At 38.4% G+C, this 25,340-nt stretch overlaps 1 protein-coding gene across 1 annotated transcript in view; it reads right to left on the bottom strand.

The window, feature by feature from the left end:
• Window positions 1–25,340, bottom strand: part of HECW2 (HECT, C2 and WW domain containing E3 ubiquitin protein ligase 2) — a 291,378-nt gene that overhangs the window by 58,922 nt on the left and 207,116 nt on the right. The window contains exons 16-18 of the mRNA XM_087819690.1: window positions 16,248–16,382; window positions 13,017–13,119; window positions 11,018–11,114 (exon numbers count right to left, since the gene is read on the bottom strand). Coding sequence (XP_087675816.1) covers window positions 11,018–11,114; window positions 13,017–13,119; window positions 16,248–16,382 — 335 coding nt within the window. The remainder of the gene's footprint in view (window positions 1–11,017; window positions 11,115–13,016; window positions 13,120–16,247; window positions 16,383–25,340) is intronic.

Raw genomic sequence — 25,340 nt, 5'->3', positions numbered from 1 at the left:
TGGTCCATTACGGCCACAGGATATTTATGGACACAAAGAAGTGACATTAACTAGCCATATGTTTTGGGGCAAGTATTTGTTGTAAAGGGATATAAATCAGTTCCTTGATAAGAATTTAAAGAGTTACTTAGAACTATCAGACAGGCAAACTAAGAAAGCAACGCATTTACAATTGTATCAAAAAAATACCTATGCCTGCAGGCGTGGCTCCATGGTTGAGTGTCGACCCAGAAACCAAGAGGTCCCTGGTTCTATTCCTGGTCAGGGCACATGCCGGGATTGCAGGCTCGATCCCCAGTATGGGTGCCCAGGAGGCAGCCGATTGATGTCTCTCTCTCTCATCAATGTTTCTATCTCTCTATCCCTCTCCCTTCCTCTCTCTCTCAAATCAATAAAAACATGTCTAAAAGAAAATACCTAGAAATAAATTTAACCAAGGAGAAAAAGACCCATACTCAAAAAAATATAAGACACTAAAGAAAGAAATTGAAGATACAAATAAATGGAAGCAAACACTGTGCTCATGGATAGGAAAAATCAACATCATTAAAATGTTGATTCTACCCAAAGCAATCTATAGATTCAATGCAATTCCTATCAAGATACCAATGGTGTATTTCACAGAACTAGAACAAATATTCCAAAAATTGATATAGAGCCACAAAAGCCCTGAATAGCTACAGCAATCTTGAGAAGTAACAAAGTTGGAGGAATCATACTACCTGATATCAAACTATACCAAAAGGCCACTGTAATAAAAAAAAAAAAAAAAGCATGATGCTGGCACAAAAAATAGGCACACAGATCAATGGAACAGAACAGAGAGCCCAGAAATAAACCCACACCTATATGGTCAATTAATATATGACAAAGGAGGAAAGAACAGACAACGAGGTAAAAAAAAAATCTATTCAGTAAATGATGTTGAGAAAATTGGGTAGATACATGAAAAAAAAAAATGGAACTAGACTACCTTCTTTCACCATACACAAGAATAAACTGAAAATGAATTAAAGACTTAAATCGAAGACCTGAAACCATAAACTCCTATAGATGAAAACATAGGGAGTAAAATCCCAGGTATCTCTCATAGCAGTATTTTTTCTGATACATCTCCGTGGGCAAGGGAAACAAAAGAAAAAATAAACAAATGGGACCACATCAAACTAATATGTTTTTGCACAGCAAAGATAACCATCAACAAAATGAAAAAAACAACACACTGAATGGGAGAACATATTCACCAATGATACATTAAAAAAGGGGTTAATATCCAACATTTATAAAGAACTCATGTACCTCAACACCAGAAAAAACCCAAAGAGGACATACAGATCTTTGATAGACATGTGAAAAGATCAGTAATCATCAGAGAAATGCAAATTACAACCACAATGATTTATCACCTCACACTTTCAGAATGGCTATCATCAATAAACTAACAAACAAGTGTTGCCAAGGATGCAGAGAAAAGGAAAACCTGTGCATTGTTTTTGGGAATGCAGATCGGTGCTGCCACTATAGAAAACAGTATAGAGGGTCCTCAGAGAATTAAAATTGGAACTGCCTTATGACCCAGTGATTCCACTTTGGGGTATATACAGGGTGGGGCAAAAGTAGGTTTACAGTCGTTCCTATGGAAAATACAATAATTAATACATAGTAATACAAGAATAAACTCGTGTTTCACATACTCATAACTGTAGACCTACTGATGCCTACTTTGCATATCCGAAGAAACCCAAAACAGTAATTTGAAAGAATATATGTGTTCCCTGCAGCATTATTTACAACAGCCGAGCTCCAGAAGCAACCCAAATGCCCATGAATAGATGAGTGCAGAGAGAAGAGATGGTGCATATGTGCAAGGGAACATTACTCAGCCATAAAAAAGAATGAAATCTTACCATTTGTGAAGCATGGAAGGCCTTAGAGGATATTAGGCTAAGTGAAGTTAGTCAGAGAAAGACAAATACCATATAATTTCACTTACACGTGCAACCTAAAGAACAAAATAGTGAACAAACCAAATAGAAACAGGCCATGGATACAGAGAGCAGACTGACTGCTGCAGCACAAGAGGGAGGTTGGGCGAATAGGTGACAAAGGTGAAGGGACTGAGTACAGACTGGCAGTTGCAACACAGTCATGGGGATGTAAAGTACAGCATAGGGAATACAGTCAACGATGTTGTAATAACTATGGACCGTGCCAGGTGGGTACTGAAAATACCAGGGGGACCGCGCCATAAAGTATATGATTGTCTAACCACTAGGCATACACCTGAAACTAATACAAAATAACACTGAATGTAAACTATAATTAAAAATAAAATTAAAAAAGAGTTACTTAACTCTCTTTGCTGGTTTCTCATTTTGAAATAAGCATAATTATAGTACCTGCCTGAAAGGGTTGTGGGAAGGATTAAATTAATGAATAAAAACAAAATACTTAGCAGGGAACCTATTTCATGGCAGCACTCAATTTTTAGCTAGTGTGTATAGTATTAGATAGGGCTCATAATCATTCATTTTTCAATAGACAGTAAGATCTATTGAAAATAGAGCCAAATTAGATGCCTTGTGACTGACTCCTTTTTCTGTTTCTGCAGGTTGCTTTAATCATGCTGTTAGTCTTGGTTAATTACACAAATATTTATTGAGTACTTCATGATATGTAGTAGACAAGATACTGGCCTCTCTATACAACTGAAATAATGCTGTGAGTTTCAAAGAGCTAACACATGTGAAGGCTTTACATTTCTCATAATTCAAGAAGTAATGGGAAGCTTATTCTCAATGAAGAGGAGCCATTTGGAACTCTACAACAGGAGTTTAGTTATTCCACACAAAAGCATACGGTTATGCCACCTTACCCGAGGCATTCTAAGAGCCTGAACCCTAAGTCTAGCATTCTAAGGAATGAATATCAATGCTACAACAGAATGTATAACTAGAGAATTTTATTTTCTTATGAATTATGCTATTTTATTATTCATTTGATAGCAAGTGTTTTAATTAAAAATATATTCAGGAATTGAAACTTTTATCTGCCTGTAGTTTTATTTTAAAATAACTATATATATTTAAAAACTGAGCCACACTGCCAGTGCTAAATCCCAATGTATTTTAAAAGTTGAGAACATTATTCGAAAGCTCATCTCAATCAAATTAGTTAATGTAAAGCAATTAGAATGGGCAAGCCAGTAAAAAGCATATAAAGGGAAAGATAAGGATATGGAAGTATTTTCTAAACAGTAATAAAAAATGTCAGGGCAAGGGAAAAAAACACCACAAAACCTTGAAGTACCAATTTCCGGAAAAGTCCTATAAAAACTAGTGGTTTCCCACATTTTGGTAATCATTATTTAGAAGACTTAAAAAAAAAAAAAAAGTCCACCCACAACAGAAAGAAAAACATACAATACTTTGGAAAAGCTAGACAAGAAATAGTGAGTTCTTAAATAAACAGGAAGATTTTATTATAAAGAATGAAAGGGTTCAATACATGAAAAAATGTTACAGAAGAAAAAATAGAAAAGTATAAACATTTTAATTGTATTCAGAGTAAAAATAAAAAAACAATCCACATGTATTTTTTTAAATGTTTTTATTGATTTTTAGAGAGAGAGGAAGGGAGAGGCAGAGAAACATCTATGGGTTGCCTCCCATATACACCCTTACCGGGGATCAAGCCAGAAACCTGGGCATGTGCCCTGACCGGGAATCGAACCTCCCACCTTTCGGTGTGTGGGACACCACCAACCAGCTAGGCCACACCGGTCAGTGCTAAACCCCAATGTATTTTACAAGTTGGGAACATTATTCAAAAGTACATCTCAAGACTCCAAATAACGCTGCCCAGTCAAGATGGACATGAAAGGTACCACCACGCTACAGAGCCACCGTCTCAGGGGTGCCCGAGGCCTAGCTGAGCCGAAGGACGTGGGGGGCAGCCACGCGGGCTGCTGCGCCCTGGCCGGTCCCCCACCCACGTGAGGGATGTCTCCGCTGAGAAGGCCCCCTGAGGAGCGAAGGGTCCCAGCCCCCCACTAGGACCCCCAGCCCAAGGTTCAAGTGCTGGGAGGAGGGGTCCCCGTAACTTCTGGCTGCGGAACTCAGCCGGGATAGTGACTGAGTGAGACGGGGCTGGAGCCTCAGGCAGTTCCTCTTAGAGGGCCTGCCCCGGACTTACTGGGGCTTGCTCCCTCTCGGCCCTGAGAGGGTTAAAATGATGACTGAGATGTTGACCTTGACTTCATGTACCTTGCACTTGACTTGGAATGTAAATATATAAGAATCAATATGGTAGGAAGATAAAAGATATTTTGAAACATTTTAAGCACCGATGGTAGTATTATGCCATTTCTATTATAGATTATAAAAGTCAGACACATAAGGCGCCTGATTTTTAATACAGTGACACCCTCATGAGTCTGCAAGAATGTTTTCAGTAAAGTGTATCCCAAGGAACTGATAGTAAAACCTTATTCAATGGGGTGTATTAATAGTATCCATTTGTATGTAGGAGGATGTGTATGAAACAAGATTGTAATTTTAGCTTAGTTCTTTTTTTCTGAAGACAGTTTCCATGACTATTTAAATCCATTGAGAGAGCAAAACAATACATTATTAACATAGAGGAGACACATACTTTGTTTTGGAAGAAATGCTTTCGATTCACTAATTAGTCCTCAATTTATCTAAACATATATGTAAAAAGTAGATTTCATTAAAAACTGTTTTGTGCTGTCATAAATGGCAATGTATTTTGGAACGCCTTATCGTTTTTTTGGGTTTGCGGAAAGCACTGAGGCTTGATTCAGCATCAATATTTTTCTTTGGTCCACACACAGTCCATTTCTGATGAGCTACTGAAGAAAGATAACATTTTGCTGAACTGTTGTTTTTTTAAAAAAATGCAGTAATATAGCAAAAATAAATAGTGGAACAGACATGCCTAAAATATGGTTATTCTTCATGCTAGAAAATGGTTTGCAAATCCTGACCGAACTATTTGTTAGCGAGAAAATACAATACTTTGGAGAAATGTTCGGTAGATGAACATACTTATAAATTGGGAAATCTTTCAAAGTTATATCAGGAGACTATATTTATGGGTAAATGACTTAACAAGTACCTGGATGTGATACTTTAAAAAAATTCTAAACCGATTTTGACTATGAGAGTTCTTTTGGGTCTTTTTTTTCTTAAGTATGACTGTCCAGTTAACAGCTATGAGATTCCATCTGTGGAAAATGTGAAAACTAGACATATCCATGATAGATATGTCAAAAGCCCATATACAACTATAAATTAGCATGTCCATTAAAAAAACACGAGTAGCAATTATGCCTTCTGCAGAAGCCACAGAATAGATGAGAGTGTCTAAGAATCCATGCTCCTTACAGTTTTATGTACCAAAATCCCAAACCTTCGTCAGATCTATAAGATTAGTCGCCTGCAAAGTTGTTCTAATACACCTTTGGATGGCTTCTGAAATGTTATCTCAGTGACACTGCCATGATGTTTTTTGATCCTCGGTAATTTCTGCTGAACTTTGAGCCAGAAGGCTAAGTCCTCTGGGTAGGCTGGTTTCAACGTACACATGGTGCAAGATTTTAGAGCAAAGCTTTCTGTAAGAAACAGCATGAATACAACACTAGAAAGCCTTCCTATACAGAAGCTAGTGATGGAGCTCCAGAGACTCTTCCTGCATTTTAACTACATTCACATCACACGGTTCCATTTACACACATATGATCAGTTGCAGGAGTAGTGGTTTTGAGAATCAGAGTAAATTTACAGGCAAATTACTGTAAACTGAGTCTTAGTGATGCAATAGGAAGAACAGACTACTAACGTAGTATTAATTTAAATTTGTTGTATGCTTGTTACTGCTTACACACTACCAAGTGCTTTAAATAAATTATCTCAATCTTCAAAAGGACCCCCCTGCAAGTTGGAAAACTTTATTTCTATTTCACAGATGAGGAAACTGTAACTAGTAGGGGTTAAATGCTTCATTCAAAGTCACCTGGCAACTAAATTGCAAAGCCAGAATTCAAACCAAGTATCTCTGACCACAAACCTGAACTTTTAAATCTATATTCTACTACTTCCTAAGAGCCATTAGGAGTTGGCTGCAGCTTTTAATCAGGTGGTTTTAAAAATTCAATAATTATGCCTATTTGAAAGGTCCATAGGAAAATAATAGTTCCAATCCCGATTTTCAGTTATCTAAATTTGGTACAAGAAAGGTCAAGTTTGTCATGTTGGTTCCAGACATCTGAGTGGGCAGTAAACAAATTAGGAGAAGACTATGAGAGAGAGCAAGGCAGCTCTTAACAGGAAAACCCATAAGGATCAGCAGGAGTAAATTTATGTTATTTTGACTATGTAGCTCAGATGTTAGCTAAAATTAATATTTCCAGTGCAATAGTAAATGTAGAAAACTTTATTTGCTAGAAAACCAGACAAGAAATCAGTTAGAAATTTTGAACAGTGGGGGTGTGCTTTATGAAAACCAGCTTTTGAAAACTTTAAATTTTTTATTACATAAAATTCTGTATTTTTTGAGAATTTCACAATGGCATGTGCTTTTTTTTTGTTTTAAATGAAAAAAAAAAAAAAAAAGCATATAATTGAGCAATAACAAAATTCCAGAACTTTTAAAAAAAGATCCTGGAAAGAAATAAAAGGTCAAAGTCTGGTTTTGCTTCTATGCCGGAGAACCCTGAAACATGTATCCATTTGTCTTCTGTGGCTCACAGCAAGTTACTAATTTACTAATGACATAAAAAATGGAATGGTTCAATTTACCAAAATGAAAAAAAGCATCACAGATCACATTCTCTTGGCAAGGGGGCTTATTTAGGAAGCACTAAAGGAAGAATCACTCTGGAGCCAAAAATAATGATCACTGATGCCTGGGGAAAGCTAGACTAGGACAGAGCCCATTTACTGGCTGCTCACACAAGAGGTGAAATTCTCAACTTTTAATTCAGTGTTATGACACCTAGATCATTGTCCATAACACAGCGCCATACAAATACCAATACCAAAAATTTTATTAAATTTGTATTCATTACATTCACCTATAAAATATTGTTAAAAGGTTGTGTTTTCTTAATGAATATGTTTGTCTCCAGATAAAATATTAGAACATTTTATTTCAGCTTTTATGTTAATGTCACAGCAGACAAAATCTTAGTATGATTACTGTCTTTCAACGAGAGCCAATAGTAAAATACAGGAATCCAGTGGGGATGCTACCCATCTGATGGAGGTGGTACTGACTTTTGGATGTTGATTTTTCTGAGGAAATAAACCTCTTCTGAGATTAAAAAAGAGAGGCAGAGAACAACTTCTAAGTATTCACCTTTGCATAACAGATGAAATTAGAGGGAGCAGTGATTAAATCAATGGGGGGGAAAAGGGGGACATCTGTAATACTTTCAACAATAAAGATAAATAAATAAAAAGATAAAAATATATAAATAAATATAGCAGTTGAAAACAAAAGCCGTATCACACTGCATGAAAACTATAGACATTCTGCGGGTAAAGTTATATGGATACAAACCAAATAAACTGCTAGCTCTCTTCTGGTTTAGGGAGACTCATAAGCAAAATGAAAAAACAAAGTAAAGGGGTGTATCTATTTGAATTTCCCAAGGGCTAACACTTTTCCTCATATTATGGAGAAAACAAGGAGGGCTATTTTCTTTTAAGTGGCTGTGCCACAAATAAGGAGCAATGCACACAGAGCTGCTGGCATTGGGAGCCCTTGCTCAGGACATGAACATAAGGCCCACAGTCGCCTCTGACACACAGTTAGTGCTTCTATCCCATCATGAATCTCTTATCAAAAATCTCACTGAAACACGAGATTAAAGAGACCCAGCTGGCTCCCCACACTTACATTCATGGAAATGCTTCTCACGGTGCAGTTTTTAACCATATGAAACAGAATGTTCTCTTAGATATACAAACTTCCCCATTATGTTGTTATGACAAGCAAAATGCTTGACTACCGAAAACTTTCAGAAAAAGAAGTGCACTGTGCGGCACGCGCTCTGTGTAAGAGGAACAGCATTAGTGTCTCATTTTACATTCCTGCTTCCTCTAATTGTCATGACTGCAGATGCTTTTTATGGCTGAATGCTGTAAGCAGTCTGAGAAAGTGTAAATGAAAACTTATTCCAAAATAAGCTTTGGAATAAGATGGAAACTTACTTCAAAACCTATCAAATAATTTAGTAGCAGTTGATTACACTGTGAGATCTACCTCAGAAGAAAGATTATGCTTAACCGAGGGCCCCAAATGTCATTAAAAAATAAAAATCTTCAGCAATATTTAGGGGATTAGAGACTTTTAAGACTCTAAAGAGCAGGGGGCCGGGGAAACAAAAACAAAAGTGAAAGCTACCAAGGGGGCCTGCAGCTTTTCTCTCTGTTAAGGTTCTGTAAGTCATGAAAGAGTAATAATAATATTAGATGCCCTGTTCAAGTAGATTAAATCATCTGATTTCTCGGATAGTGGAAATGTGAGGAAATGTTAAAGTGGTATAAATAATAATGTAGAGAGCACAGGAAAAGTGAAAAACTTCTTGAGTTTCTGCTTTCCTGTTCTTTTGGGGGGGGGGCTACTTTCAAAAGAACGGGGGGGGTGGACACAGAGTTCTTGTTATTTTGCGATTAGCAAAAAAGGAAGATTTTGTTAGTTTGTTCCTTTTGCTTTGTGGCCTAGAATCTGTAAGATTTCTCATCAGACAACTAAGGAGCTCATTTCTGCAGCTTTATTAACTACAACTTCTTACACAAGATTCTCTAGTGGTCCATGAATTACTGAGTGAATGCCATGATATACAAATGTACAAAATGATAACTCGTATAATTTTTATAATTTTCTATGTGATTTAGAACAGCACTCTTGTCAAGTTGGGGAAAGCATTGAGACTTGAGTTAGATGTCAACTAACGTGAAACTGGGATTGATTATAGAGTCCATAGTGTCATACTTGAACTTTAGAAGGTAATGATAAATTTAAAGATATGAGAGACTGATAGGGGGTGGGTGGGGTGGGTGACATGGGTGAAGGAAGTCAGAAGGTACAAACTTCCAGTTATAAAATAAATAAGTCATGGGAATGTAATGTGCAACACAGTGATCATAGTTCAGCAATTTTCAACCTTTTCTATCTCATGGATCACGTAAACTTATTACTAAAATTCTTTGGCACACCAAAAAGTATGTTTTTTGCTGATCTGACAAAAGAAAATGAATAATTTTGATTCATTCAAACTGGACCACTAATGTTGTGCTGGCTGTTGTCATTTTTATTTGACAATCTAAGGGAAAAGAGATCAGTGCCCCTAACTAGTCAGATATTACATGTTCTAAAAATTCTTGTGGCACATGGGTTGAAAATCGCTGCTCTAATTAATACTGTGTTGCATATTTGAAAGTTGCTAAGAGAGTAGATCTTAAAGCTCTCAACAAAGAAAAAATTCTGTAACTATGTATGGTGACAGATGTTAACTAGAGTTATTGTGGTGATCGTTCTATAGTGTGTGCAAATATCAAATCATTATGTTGGACCTCTGAAATTAATATAATGCTGTATGTCAATTATACCTCAATAAAAACAAGATAGAGACTGAGAACATCATAGAAGGATATTTGGTAATTAATTTTCAAATAAACATATATATATAAACACACACACACATACACACACACATATATACATACACTAAATGCCAAGTGCTACTCTAGATATTGAGCATAAGGAAGAGAAATAATGGTGATTGAATAGCATCCCTATTTGTAAGGAACTTATAATCTAACTGAAAATAAAGCACAAAGATTTAAAAAGTCAAATTAAAGCACAAAATTCAAATAACCAAAATAGTGTGAAGGACAACTTGATATATTGCATAATTAATTATCAAATTAGTGTCTAGACCAGAGCTTTATAAACCTGGCTGTGCCACTGAAATTATATAAAGAGGTTTTTAAAAATTAAATGCTTGAGCTCTACCCCAGACCTCCTGAATTAAATTTCTGGGTACGGTATGGAAGATTAGGAGGCATAAATTCAGAGAAGGGAGATGGGGGCGGTGAAACCTGGCATTTTGTACTTTATAAAACTCCCCAGATGATCTTGATGAAAACAGTTGGGCGCAACCAAGTAGAGAATCACTGCTGTGGGTCAGGATGGCACCACTGGGCAAACATATTTCTACCAGTAAATGTGGCACATAAACCCAATGGGCTTTGAGTTATGGCAGATTTTCAGCATTAACTCACACTTTTTCCAACTCCACACTGAGGTTGAGAAGTATTAGCCTAGATCACAAGGAGAGTACACAGTGAAGTTTAACTGCTTTATGGAGGGGCAGCTTGCACTGAGTTTTAAAGGCAAGTTCTTTCTCATCCAATGCAGAAGAGAGAATCTTACCCGGGAAAAGGAACAGCATGTTTTCAGGAAAATAAAACTGGGCTTGAAGCATGATGCATTGAAGAGTTTAGAAGAAAGGGTTCATGCAGGGAATGCTGGACTGTAGACACTATCAGGTTCCCTCTTTGGGTTCCACTGTGTTTTTATTATGGAAAAATGTGAAGACCAAGTCTAGGATTTTATGAATCTCAATTCAATAAACTTGATGTTACTTTTGTTTACTCAAGCTACTCAAAAAGGTTAGTGTCTTATTATTTTCATTATAATCTGCACATCTAGGATGCGTTCTTGGCTGTGAACTTTTGTTTCTTTTTAATAATCTTTAAAGAAGGTTCTAGGTTCTTTAGTCAATGTTATTCAATCCTTCTACTTAATAGAGAAAAGCGAGGACTACAATGACCTGGTGTTGATGACATAAGGTGTTTGGGTGCAAGATGCCTTTGTTCAGAATGCCAGAAGGGAAGAGTAAATTTCCAAGACGATTATCATTAATACTGAAGATTTAAAAGTTGGGGCATAAGCAACTTGAAACAAATACTAGTATTATGGTTACCTGAGTGAATGATTCCTGGTAAGATCAGGTTGCCTTTCCTGTAGAATTTCAAATATATTGGGTTGGCGCAGAAATGCAACAATCTTGTCATTATAAGCTGAAAAATCAGAAAACATAACATTTTAAAAAATCTGTCATTAGTTTTGTGCATATAAATCCAAACTTTTAAAAATCTGTTTTTCTGGTTAATATTCCTGGTACTCAAGCCACTACATATACTTAAATTCCAATTTGTGTCTATCCTGTTATGAGTATTGAATTTAGATCTGTCAGGTGTGATGTACTTAAGCATTCATTAAGCTCATTTGATAAGCCATATTTGTCATCAAGTTGCAAGATGAAATCACTAAGATCCTAGATACTGATCATTTCAAGCTACTGCTTACCAAAATCAACTTCATCAGAAAACTATCTTCTGATTAAATATCAGTCATGCAGAGAGGTAAAGAGGCAGAACCAGTCACCAAAATGCAATAGCTGCCAGCAACAGCTACTACCAAAATGCAGAGGACAAACCGTTCCCAAATTCTACGTGGAAATAAATTTCATTAAGCCACACATAGCTCTTTACCAAACCAACTATATCAACAGCTACAACACGATCAGCAGCATCAACTATTTGTTAAAAGAAAAATTTACATTTTAGTCACAGCTGCCTAATGCCCAAGAAACTGAAAAATAGTTACTTAAAATTTATTAAGGGCTCTTTTCATACCTGTTTTGTCAAGAAAACTAGTTTGGTTACTTAAGATGATTCATCTTGATTATATTTACTTATAATCAGAAACATAGATATATTTAAATCACAGAACTGAGTGATTCTCAAACATCAGAAATCCTAGTTCAGTCCACACTCTGTGTTCATAAACACGATGAAGAAAGATGCCTTGCTTAAACTAATCAAGGGTCAAACAAAAGAGACATAATTCTCCAGATTTTTGCTGGTTCCGATTCAGTGGTATCATGCTACCTACACATACATATTTTAATTAAATACAAATAAAAATGTTAAAAAATACTATTTGCTAACACGGAATCCCACTGTCAAATTCAGTGCCCCTAACTGCACACTTTCGCATATAACAAAAATAAAAACACCTTTATAACTGAAATTTATCAATGCGTTTGTACATTCCATCCATGATCAGAGGCGAGGTAACTTTGAACAAAAATTTTGAAGCACTTTAAAATTCTGTGTGCAGTGTTTAGTATCCTCTTAGTAATGGCATAGTCAAACACAGACTGTTCACTTTAACCCCAAATTTCTTCTTATCCAGTGGATGTCAAACTTCTTTAGGCCATGTGTATTACATTACGTTTCATGGTAATGATTTGTTTTTAAAAAATGTAAAAATTTTAAAGAAAAAACAAATGGAGAGCCATTCAAATTTAAGATGGAGCAGGGAGCCTATAGGAGCCCTGGCAGTCTGTCCGCTCCACCCGCCTCCAGGCCTCCAGGCCTCCCGGTTTGACAGCTGATCTACTTCGACTTCATCATTTAATAACAACTCAAGTTGTCAGGCCTATTTGCTCACATTCATTTATTTTTATTTTATAATTTCACTCCAAAATTTGCTACCAAAAAACCCTTCACGATGTACCATCATTGCTTTCTTATTTTATGAGGCTACACAGGCTCACACACCATTGAAATTCTTATTTCAATGCGTTAATATATGTATACTAAGTACATGCTTGTCCAATTACTTAATTTGAAATGACCACATAATACAGTTACTTTATTTTTCTTTAACTTCAATAATCTAATGTAATAGCTCTACTTGGAAAAGGGAGAGTTGCATTTTAAAAAATCTCATCCTATAGGATTTTATAAGCCATAAGTGCTTTGAGGTTCAAATCAGTTTCTTGGGGACAATGGAAGAGTTTCTCAGTACAGGGCAAAAGCAGCAGGCTGACAATGGGAAGTTACAGCACAGAATGCATGGCACACGCTGACGTGAGAAGCAAAGATAAAGATTTCTGTAAAGTGATGACATACCCACTGGAACCATGTCCTGGTACTGCGGCCTACTGACGGTATTGAATGTGCTCGACGGCCTGGGAAGAACTGGTGGCCCCGCATGTCGAGAATCTTCTCCTACCTGCAAACACAAGCATCACTGATGTTCTGCACCAAGACCTAGAGTGCTTTACATCGGCACCTAGAGCCAAGCTCTTCAAACTGCTTGACAACGAGCATTGGTAAGTACCAACCTATCAGAACAAATGCCAGCAGAGGAGCTGACATAGGATTCTAAAAAGCTCTGCTTTAGCTGCTGAACTGAGTGCAGGAGTTGGGGCATCCATGTCCTTGAGAGGGGAAGGGGCAATGACAATATATCTACCATGTAGCACAGGAGTAGTTCCATATGATCACAATGATTGGGGCTGTAGAAGCTAAATAGCAGACCTGCTCATCAGGAATAACTTCTGTCTCGACAGAACACAAACCTGCCACAGTACACTCAGAGAAAAGACCTGGGCAGAACAAAATACATCAAGGCAGTGCCAGGATATCCCTTCTTTTGGCCAAGGCAAATCAGGGAATTCCCTGCCTCAGCAGAGGAGGGGCTGAAGAGCAGCTGTCTTCATGTGGCTTTGTATATTATCTCCTTAGATGCAATTTTACTTGCCTATTAGAGCACCCAGTACAACAGCTCTTTCTGGTTTGAAACTCCCACACCAGGGAGCTAATCATAGCAGGTGTGGAAGAGCTAAATAGGATTGCCCTAACCTGAATTATTTATGGTGCCTATTACAGATTTAGAAGCTCATACGTACAAGTAGACAAACAAAAAATATTCTTACAAGAAAACTCTAACATTGCTTTAGCTTCTGTTTTACCCCCCTTCCCCATATTACAAAATTATTTTAAGACAATGGTAGAATAATAGTATAAGAGAGTAAGAGAACAAATGGCAAAATAACATACTGGATTTATAAATTGGTACTTTTAAAATAGAGCTTCTATTCCCACCCATTCAAATCTTCACAACCACTTTACCAAATTGCATCAGTTAGGTGTTTGGTGAGGGTTTTTCTAAAGGCCCTAAAACTGGAAATGTCATCCCCACCCTACGTGGCTTGCTTATCCTTCAACAGAAAGCAAGTGTAGTTCATTCATTCAAAGGGTAGTTCAAGCAGCCCCTCCTTGATGAAGCCTTCCCTTCCCTTGAAGCTGAGATTAAATGTGACCTTCTCTGAGCTCCCACAGCACTTGGTGTTCATTCTAATAGTTTATAAAGCATTTTTCACTCATATTTTTTCATCTGTACTATGGTTCGTTTCATATATTCTCTCCTTAATAAGAATACAGGACAGGAACATATATTATTTATTTGTATCCTTCACAACAAACACCATGTTGCTACACTGCAGGTGTTTGGTAAGTATTAATCTGTTGGATGGAAGAGATGCAAAAATGTCTACTACCTGGAGTGTTTGCCAAGCGAGCAGAAGAGAGCGGCTGGAAAGACTCGTCTATGTAACTAAAGTTTCTCACTCTGCATCTGGTGAGTTCATGGCTCTGGGGAATGAAGTCAGCCACTCTCTGGGGAGATTCAACCATTAACTACATCTCGTTTGTCAGTCACAGAAGTTATCATTTTAATCCACCCACATAGACTTTCTCTCCTGTCAGGATGCTGCTATGTGTCATCATTTCCCAGAACAGCCGGAGGTCTTCTTGACATCCATCTTCTTCAGACCAGCCAGCCGGCCAGTGGACAAGCCCTGAAAGATGTGCCTATCACTGCAGGAACTACATGCTTCCAGCGGTGCCAGGAAGCTCGTCCCCCTTAAAGGTTTAACAACTCAGGCCCCAAATGCTCCGTCTTTACGGGGTATCCCTGCTCCACCGCTCAGTTTCCATCCATACGAAGAGAAATTTTCATTCCAATTTTAATGTGTACCCAATTTTAATGTGGGATCCCTCTCCCTCAACAGGCTACTACTAGAACATGAAGACAATTCGAGTTCTGGGGCAGAGGGTTGAAAGGAAATGTAAGTATATAGCCTTTAGTCTCATGCACGTAGTCCTGACCAGACTGAACAGTCAGCTTTGTATTGTGAAGTCAAGATAAGACAAGTGGCTAAAGTGCACTGGCCACGTGACAGAGTCAGGCAGGGCCCAAATTATGCTACATGTCATGCACAAGGTCCAAAGGTGAGAGTCTGTTCTGCTTATAAGATGAATGCTGTTCGCATCATCTACTTCACCACTAATGGCTTATAGGACAGCAGGGTAAAGATTTATTAGCTGTTCATAAAACATAAATGTTTTTGTGGATACCTCATCCTACAGTAGATCATTTTTATATGAGCTTCTCATGTATACTCATCTGTGTTTGCACTTATGACCAGCAAACACACATGATGCATTAAAGCAAGTATGTAAATGATATGGGGAAATTCCCACAGTGGAATTTTAATGTATCAAATCCAGTTATTTACTGCACTCATAATTTTTCTTATAATAGAAGCTACAAAAATATTTGACCTACAATATAATACTGAAAATAGGATTGCACATAGATGTGGAAATGGCATGCAGGGAAACAATCCTAATTAAATATGTCTAAGGGAATTATTAGAAACAATGTATATTAAGTGATGATATATATTCAAAGCATAAGTCCGTATAAGGAGAAAAAATTTGACCTGAAACATTCCTTTTCTTTATTTAAGCCTCTAAAGAAAAAGAAAAGCAGGAAGGGATTATAATACTTCTTTTTTTCTTTTTGGTTAAGCTATTCGAGAGCCCTCATGTGGTTACTACGGGTCACTGCAAACTAGCAAAGTAGAGCACAAGAGACTTCAGTAATTCTTCATTCCGCTCATTTTCTCTGGGCACTTACAGTACATAAATCAACTCTCAGGTATATCCTAATTTTAAAGAATATCAGTGAGACTGCCACAATCCCATAGCCTTGGCCAAAGATTCTGATCGGACCCAGCAAGCCTCACTTAAGAAACTGCCCCCAATTTTACCGAATCTGAGCCCACTGGAGTTACGTTCATCTCCTGTCCAGCTGCCCTTAGGAAAGCAGCAGGGCTCCCGCCCCCTCGTAAGCGCTTCATTACACAGTGAATTCTCACTCCCCATTCTCTGAATTCCAGAAAATCTCAAATCCTTCCATCTTTTCTCATAGATCCAGTGTTAAATTTGTCATTTAGTCTGTGTGTCTCCAAAGCAGCCCTGTGAACATCCCAGCCCCGGCCCGAGACTCACCTCGCCCGCGCTGTGGCTGCGCTGCCGGGTCAGGTGCTGCCGGTGCACCAGCGCGCTCGTGGGCCGGCTGCTCTGCAGCGGGAGCCGGGGGTCGATGAACGTGGTGGTCCGCGAGTTGTGGTCCACAAAGAAGGCCTAGGGAACAGTGCACTCAACAGTCAGTGCGCACCACGCCGGCCGGGGGTCCCCCGCTTCACACGGTCAGGGAGACACCCACTTTCGGGTCATGATCTTAGCTCCATTTTTCTCGTAATTTTAAATATTTGGGGGGATGTCTCCTTACCCCTCAGGAAAGACCAAAAGGGAAAAAGACATGTTTAGGTTGGTTCCAGAAGGAAGAGAGCAGGAAGGGACATTATTCCTGGTTTTAGGAAATACTCTGAGAGATAGTCGTCAAAGATATAATCTTAGAAAGGAGTCAGATGAATGGACATTCGGGCTTCTCTTAACTGCCCTTTAAGCGCTTACTGCCATCCCAAACTATCACACAGTTCCGATCACCTGGAACGCCCACCATCATGGGCTTCTCGTTTCCTATGCAGTCAGCACCAGATCCTCCCCACGTCCCCACCGCAGCGTCTCCTCTTTTTGTCCCGTCCCAGCCTGACTGCCATCCATTATTTCAGGGCTTTCTCTTATGCACAGAAGTATTCATAGCTTCTCACTTCTTCCCCATCTCTACCCCTATTCATTTAACTGGCCCCTCAGGACCAGAATTATTCTTTCCACCTTCTTCGATTACATCGCCCCTCCAATCCAGAGCCTCTCCTGGCTACCCACTATCTATAGGAAAAACATTCCACTCTTTTTGTCAGTTTTCCAAGACTTTAAAATCTTCCTTCTTGCCTTCCAGTTTAGTCATTCATCACACTTTCGGACAATTTTTATCAGATACAATTACTCTGGGCAAACCACTCAAGTTCTCTCTGTAGACTTCTTATATAAACATGTCTCCTCATTCATAATAAACATTTCTCCCCCCCAAAGTAATAAGAGGGAGGAAACCATGTCTATTGTGTTTACTGTAGAATCCTGGGTGACATGAAATCACGAATGAGCATAAACCACTTCTCTCATTGTAACTGTAAGGATTGCCTTACAGTTCAATGTAGAGAAGCCTTCTTTTTAAATTTTTTTTTTGTTTAATTCTAAAGGCCTACACAAGTGCTATTTATCATTATCTTTAGGAACCAAATGGTTTAAGTTTCAAAGTAAAATTCACTCAAGGCAATAATGAAGCCCATGATCTCAAGGACAATTAGAAAACATAAGTCTTCCATGATCAGATAAAGTTAATTAGGTCATCAAAGATAAAAGGGACTGTTAGGAGAGCCTGGGGACTCTTTACCTATAAATCAAGTGTCAGGGCAAACAGCCTAAGCAAAAAATAACTGACTTTTGGAACTGATGGAGCCCAGTGAACAAAGTACCTTAGACATCTAGGCAAATCCCAGGTGCAGATGATGTATTTATGCCTATCAAAAAAAATTCCTTTCCCTTGATGAAAGAAAATGTTTCAGTATATACATAATTAGGAAATGGGGGAAAATAATTTGTAGGTAGCTCCCAAATAGAAAAAAAGTAATTCTTTGTAAGGCAGTAGACACACTAGAAAACAAAGCAGAGAAATGGACAGAATGAGAATCCTTGCCAGTCCATTCTCTCAATACGCAATTTCCAGGTAACAAAGACTGGAATAAATGGAAGTCTTGTAGGAGACGGTGTCACCAGCCTCACATCCCTGGGTAACGCTCTTTTTATCCTAACCTGTCAGGAGGAACATCTTTCTTCTCTGGTCTTGTAAAAGAACACACCAAGGATAAACCTTAAACAGGCTTGTATTGGCAGGCTCCGGTCCAAATGTCACAACTGACCCCCACTTGATTGGGGTTTCTAATACACTGGCATATTATTTCTGCCACTATTCAGAATTTCATAAAATAGGAACTAAATTATTTCTTACAAATGGACATTTCAAAATAATAGGTATTATAATTAACCCCATATCTACTTGATGAAAATTAAGATTAAGCTTCTATGACTAAAACAATAATATAAGTCATGTCATTTAAGGGGAAATATAAGGAGTACTAAAATAGAATTGCTTATCTACTTAATTTCTTGGGAATGTTTTGAGAGGGTGGGTGGCCATTTAGAGGTAACCACGATACACTTGTAATTATAAGGACAAATGGGTGTGTACATCTAGGTCAGTTGTGATTCACATGCTGTGTCACAGTATAATTTGATGTTAAGAGGCTTGTCTAAAATCCATTCTCTAAAGAATTGCACTGTAAATGCCTTGAGGGCAGGGACTCTTTCTTACTCACTGTTATCACCTATGGTTTTTAGGGCTACTCTAAATTGCACCAAACTCTAATAAGCAGACTTCTGACCAAAATACAGAAAGACAACTAGCATTGAACTAATCAGTATTAGAAGTCACGGTCTTTTACATAAGCATAGAAATACTGAAAGACTTGGAAAAAATGAATGAGGGTGTGTGTGTGTCTGTGTGTGTTTTGGGTAAAGGTAAAGAGCTAAAGACTATAAAACCACAAATAGATAGAAGGTTTTACAACATCTCATTGTAGACATGAATAAATTACCAAGCTAAAACCTGAGAAGTGGAAGGCAGAGTAGTGATTAAATGCTTGGGATGTGGAAAAGACAAGTCTGGCTCTGAGCTCCAGCTCCACCACTTACGAGAGACATAACCTTGGGCAAAACTTAATATTTTTTAAACCACAATTTCTTTTCTGTTAAATGGGGATAATAATACCCACATCAAAAGAAGGTTATCTAAGATGGTTTATATAAATTTCTGAAGAGAGTGCCTGTGATCCCTTAAATGGGAGTTACTAGTTGTATTATTAACAATAAATTTTAACTTCTAAGACACTTTTCCCAAAGATCACAATCTTTCTTGCTATAGTCCATATACAAGGCTCAAAAAATGGAGAAGCAGTGAAACCATACTTCCTAGCTCCTTGTAGGTGCGTGTGACCCAGACTAAGGTGTGGGCAATGAGACACAGAGTGTCACATGGTTATTCTGGAAAACCCCCTTATTCAAGGTGATTTTACAAGGTCAAACCCTACTCTGTCCTTCATCCATTCTGTTCCCCAAAACAAGGATGTAATTGCCAGAGTGCCAGCAGCCACGCGAAACTATGAAGATGCAGAAAAGCTGGCAGGAGCCAGGGCTCTCACAACTTGAGGAACCACCTTAAAAGCCCTAGACTTCCTATCTCTGAACTTCTTTATGTGAGAGTATAAAATGTTGTATATTAAAGCTGGTATGGGTCTCAGCTACAAAACAAATCCTCGCTAATATACTGAAGTCTCAGCACTGCAGAAGAAATGTGGTCTCTAAAATTAAAAGCACAGAACACATAAGCCAGCAACCATCCCTGTAAGTAAGGATTTTCATTATTTGATAAATGACGCTATCTTGCTATTATTCCCTTTTAATACAGCTGGGTAACAGTTCCAGATTTAAGTGACATATATAGTTGGGAACCTATAGCTGGGATTTGAGCCTGTCTTTCTGTCTGACTCTGAAGCCCAGTGAGCAGTGCCTATTTCCCTCCCCTCTTCATGCATCTTCTTCTCCTTCCCATTCTGCTTTCTGCCTTCTGGCTTTTCCTTTTTATGGTCTTCCCACTCCCCTCACACCTCACAAGGTCCTTGATTTTGGAAAAGCATGTAAGTGTTTTTCGAATTAGGCTGCGACGACCAGCCCCGCCCAGCGCTGGCCCTTACCGCGGCCCAGCCCCGAGCCGGACAGCAAGCCGCCCCTGCTCACCGGCTGGAAGCGCGGCTGTGGGGGAGCAGGTGCTGTGCGTACCCCACAAGGGGCTCAGTTTCAGAGTCCAACGGAATGTGTATATTGTTTACAAATGCTTTTTATGCCTGCCAAGGACTGGGGAGAAAGGTCTCGATTCAGGCCTCTATCAGAGCCCTGTAGCTAGAGCTCAGCACAAAGGCCGCTCGGCAAGCTTTCTGGCTTCACGCCACCCACTGCATGACCTGCGACAGGTGTCCTTGGTGCTCTGCTTTACCCACATAAAGGGACTACTCAGGTCACAGGTGAGTTGTGAAAACGTATTCCAGTTTAAAACCGAGAGGAAAGCATAGAGAAATTACTGTGCAAATTTTAGGCTTGCCATTTCTATTTCTGACACACAAATCAATTATGTCAGGAAAGTGGATCACTTTCCCACAGGATATCCTAACTAGCTCAAGCCAGTAATGAAGTTGACCCAGTACTTTAAAAACAAAAATTGGGGTCACATTTTATGTCACCATTCTCGAAGAGCCTGACTTTATTTATGAAAGTATCTAACATGTATTAACAAATACTGTCTTGATAAACAGCACTTTGTCTCAAAAAATGTGTCTTTTTCAGATTAGCCACTAGCCAAGTAAATGTGAACAACAAAGATTCCCCACTGTTAAGTTTCATTAAGGAAATTCACTCAAGCTTCACAGTGCTGGACTAACTCAGACTAACAACACAGTGAAAAACAGAGGAATGCAAGCGCACAAACTTCTACCCTCTCGCTGCTTCGGGGCATGGTCACAGTCAGGAAATATGGGCTGCCTGGAGCCAAGTGGTATTTTAGCAAGGCCAAACAAAATACACTTCTCTCTTTTCACAATTCTTTCTTTTTTTAAGCTTCTATTATTTTAAGAAAAGAAAAGGCCATCAGTATTTGTGAAGAAATACCAACCTCAACTTCAACAAAGCTAAGTTACAGAAGTTTGAAATTGTTTCCAGTTAACATTCTGCCAAACCAGAAATCCATATTAAAAGACTGTGTAAACAAAATAAAACAAAAAGTGTTTGTAACTAAGCTACAGAAAGACAGAACATCAGATCATCTTCTTTCTCTAAAGAGCTCCGGAAACAATGAAAGAACAACAATTTATAAGTTAGAAGTACTGCATAATGAATCTGTCCTAATTTCTGGCTTCTCAACTCTATAAAGTCTTAGAAATATTCAAAAAAGTGCCATCTATTTTAATTTTTATAAGGATGTATTTACTTACACTTTCTCTCCCTTCCAAAATATAAATTTCTTCTCAGCTCCTGGATCCCCCTAGTATCTCCCTAAGTATAAGGAACTATATGCTATTATTTTCTCTGTATTTTATCCCAAACAGAACTCTATTACCAACAGTAGAGATGAAAAAGACTTAATGATACAGTTTATTATAAGTAAAAAAAAAATCATGCTGACATTATCCACCACTTGGTTCATTTGAAGGAGGGAGTGGTTCTAAATATTCCATGATATCTGTATCAGTCACAAAAAAAGTTAAGGAAGGTTATTTTGTTAAGCTGCTATGATCAGAGATCTGAAGTTGCTAGGAGAGAAAACAGGAATCATGGTACTTAAGCTAGAGTTCTAGAAACAGCTGGTTGGTTAGTAGATGTGGCTAAATTCAATATCCCCCAACACTTTAGATGTAAAAATGTTAGTTAAAGGAGTGATAGGTTTATATGTTGGGAGTGGAGGTATTTAGACGTTGGAAATATTATAGGAGAGCCAGTGATATGCTAGAGATGGCTTGTACTGGCTCATGAGTTGATGAGAAACTTTAAGGTGTTCTGTGGGCTGGCTGAATAACAAATGTACTGGTTAAGTTGACAAATGTACTGGTTAAGTTGACAAATGATGCTGGCAGCATGGAAATGGCTATGGTGGGAGAATTTACACTGTGGAAAATGGCAAATGGTACAAATCAGCCCTCCTCCACACCTAACCTGGAGAGCTGGCTGTTAAACATTTACCAGCACATTACTATAGAAGAATGAAAATGGAGTTTTCCGAATCAGCCCATTTTAGGTAGCGTAGAAGATCATTGCCATGAAATTTTAAAATAGCATATTATATTAAAAAAAAAAAAAGACCCACTGCAGGTCATGAAGACAACTGTTTAAAAATAAAAGGCCAAGGCTATCTCCATATTTGGGCAATTTCTTCAAGGTTCCCTGAGTCTAGCATTTTACTTAGAAATATATTCACAAAACCAATCTCCGCTCTATTCTCTCATTCAAAAAGGCACACTACGCCAGGAAGATTCTTTACCTTTGCCTTCTATGTATAGTTATGGGGGTTATTTTTTAATCTAAAACGTTTTACCCCCTTAAAATGAGCAAGAGATTGTCTAAAAACCATGTGCTATGTATACAATTCCATCTCCACCCGGATTGCTGTGTAACTTGAGGTGACTGAACCAAGTAACCACCAGAGATATTAGTTGTTTCGAAGCAACTGAAGAGATGTGCTACAAAAATAACAAATGTACTGGTTAAGTTGACAAATCAAAACAAAACACCAAAAACCCAAAAACATATTTTTCAAAGTGCAGAACTTATCCTGCTAAGAGACTTTGATATTCATTTGAGACCTCACAATATTAAGTTGCATTTTACTCATTGAGATGAACCTGACCCAATAAATTGTGGCCATCAGCTTCTTGTGGGATTGAAACCAGAGTCTATGTCATCACGGGGGCAACTTCTGCAGCCACACAGGCTATTAGGTCTGGTAAACCGAGAGTCCTCATGTAGGCTCAGATGGCGGTCGCTTCCACTGTTCAAATATTTGTTCTCTTCTAAAAGTCTATCCTTATACCCATAACTGCCACTTGTCATGTTCATCAAAACTGAGTATTTGGACCATTCGACCCCAATCTGACATCCAAAGTCACAAACCCCTATAGTTACAAAGCCTAGATACAGAAGTAGATGTCAGTTTAGCTGGAAGATATTACAGCACATGTTTTTTTGGTAGGGGAAAAAACATAAACCATTGGAAAGGCTATTTCATTTTAAAATAAGATGGTTACTATTTTACCTATTTATTTAAAGAGAAAACAGAGTTCACGATATTTTTAAAGCTCACCGTTTCTTAGTATTTCAATTTAGGCCCAAGTAGAATGATGGGGGGGAGCTTTGTTAATACTGTTTGAGAGCACACAACAAAGAGGCAGGGGGAAAAGTTATTCCATATTTAACATCTGACGGGAAATAAACAAAATAAGCCCATTATGTGAACGTAAGTAACAAACTTCCTAGTGTTTTCTAATTATGCACGTCATTCTCTCAGTTATTCCTAGTCCTCTGTGACGGAGCTTCCACTGACTTTATTTCATTGCTATGGGTTTGTGATGGTTAATTTTATGGGTCTACTTTACTGGGCCATGGGTGCCCTACATGTGGCCAAACACGACTCTGGGTGTGTCCGTGATGTGTGGATGAGATTAACGTTGGAATCAGCACACTGGTTAAGCAGACTGGCCTCCCTCGTGTGGGTGGGCCTCAGCAATCAATTGAAGACCTGAATAAAACAACAAGGCTGAGGAGGAGGAGCTCCTGCCCAACTGTGTGAACCGAGACGTTGTTGCTTTCTTACCTTCAGACTCGACTGGATCTGGAGCCTTCCAGGCCTTGGGTCCAAACTTAGATCATTAGATGTCGTGTGTGTGTGTGTGTGTGTGTGTGTGTCTGTGTGTGTGTGTGTGTGTGTCTAATACAGTCTCTAAATTTCCCTGTGTGTGTGTAATACAAAGTCTCTTTCAAACACACCCAACTGATGTGTTCCTGTCTCTATACCACTATGTTGGGTGTTTTTCTATAACCTCTTTTTATCAAAATCCTACTCATCACTCAAAGTTCATCAAATCCTATCTTCGCTATAAAATCTTGCCAGGTACCCCACGCCAGAACTAAGTCAGTCTGCACTGGACCCCTGCAGACCCTATACCAGTGCACGGAGCACATTCTTCTGTTGGCCAGATGAGAGGCACTAAGGGGAGCCCAGCCTGGGGGAGGGGTGTTTGGCGGCTTTATGTAGAAAGCGCACGATTCTGTGCAAATGTGTGGATTTGATTTCAGACCCAGTTCTCAGGAGAAAGTTACTTATCTCGCTACAGATGTTTTAAAAACCCTACTTTCATGACCATGGCTGATTGAGACTGTAACCACCAGAGTAGAAGCCACTGATCTGGCAGGAGAACAAATCTACCGGAATGAGGACAATAACAGAGCACTCAGGGTAGAAAAACAGAAGCCACTCCGGGTTGCTGCACCGTTTTCAGGTGAGAGCTAACGTCTGAGGGCAGACTGTCCTGCGGTGGTCATGAACTATATGGACAACAAAGACCAAGAACAACAAAAGGAGTCCTCCTTTGACAAAGCCCTGCTGTTGGACCACCATGGCCAAGGGCGATCAGCCGTTCATCAAGAGATGGGATGGGGCGGGCACTGTCCTATTCCTATAGTATATCCTTCGTAAAAGCATTATGACCTTCCCATTAGAGTAGGATTCAGCCATTAACAACAAATGTTTATCATTTTTATAAAACTCTAAATTGATGAAACTCTTTAGTTATTATTTTATATAGATTCTTATTTCTACCCAAACATTCAAATCAAGATTTTGGTGAGCTGGGTAGTAATAACCAGGTTAGCAGCACTCCTGGCTAAAAATAAAATAAAATGGTTCACTGTATTTTGTAGGTATTTTGGATATTCCGTATTTTTGCTTTCCTTAAATTAAATCATAAACATGAAAAGGTTTTTATTGTAGAGCTTTTATCTTTTACACTGTAAGTCAAGTAATATTATGTCAATTACTGAATAAATTGTGATAATTATAATCCTAATTGTTTTTTCTTCCATTTGCAATCCCTCCATTATCTAAGTTGATGCTAAACACAGCCCCAGGAGTTGGACAGGACAGGTTACTACCCCTCCATTTAGAGAAAACTGAGGTTCACAGAGGTCAGATCAGATAGTGATGGGTCCAGAAATCCTAACCCCATTGTGGCATTATTTTCTCAAATTTAATTTCAGCAAATTAATGAAAGAAAGAAAACTCCTAAGTTAAATAACATTTGGTTTTCCTTATTAAAGCCCATATTTGTCTTCCAGATATAAGTATTATCCCCATGAGCACAAACTAATGATAAAACCCAGCCAAGAACCAGAAACATTTAAAATAAGTCACATTTTAATACTACTGATGTATATTTCTTGCAAAAAATAGAAAGTGTCTATATCATCACTATAGCCCAGAAC

This window comes from Miniopterus natalensis, chromosome 8, assembly GCF_054644295.1.
Source record: "Miniopterus natalensis isolate mMinNat1 chromosome 8, mMinNat1.hap1, whole genome shotgun sequence".
In the NCBI taxonomy this organism is placed as follows: Eukaryota; Metazoa; Chordata; class Mammalia; order Chiroptera; family Miniopteridae; genus Miniopterus; species Miniopterus natalensis.
Note: the sequence above shows the minus strand (reverse complement) of the source record. Positions and strands in the feature narration are given on the sequence as shown.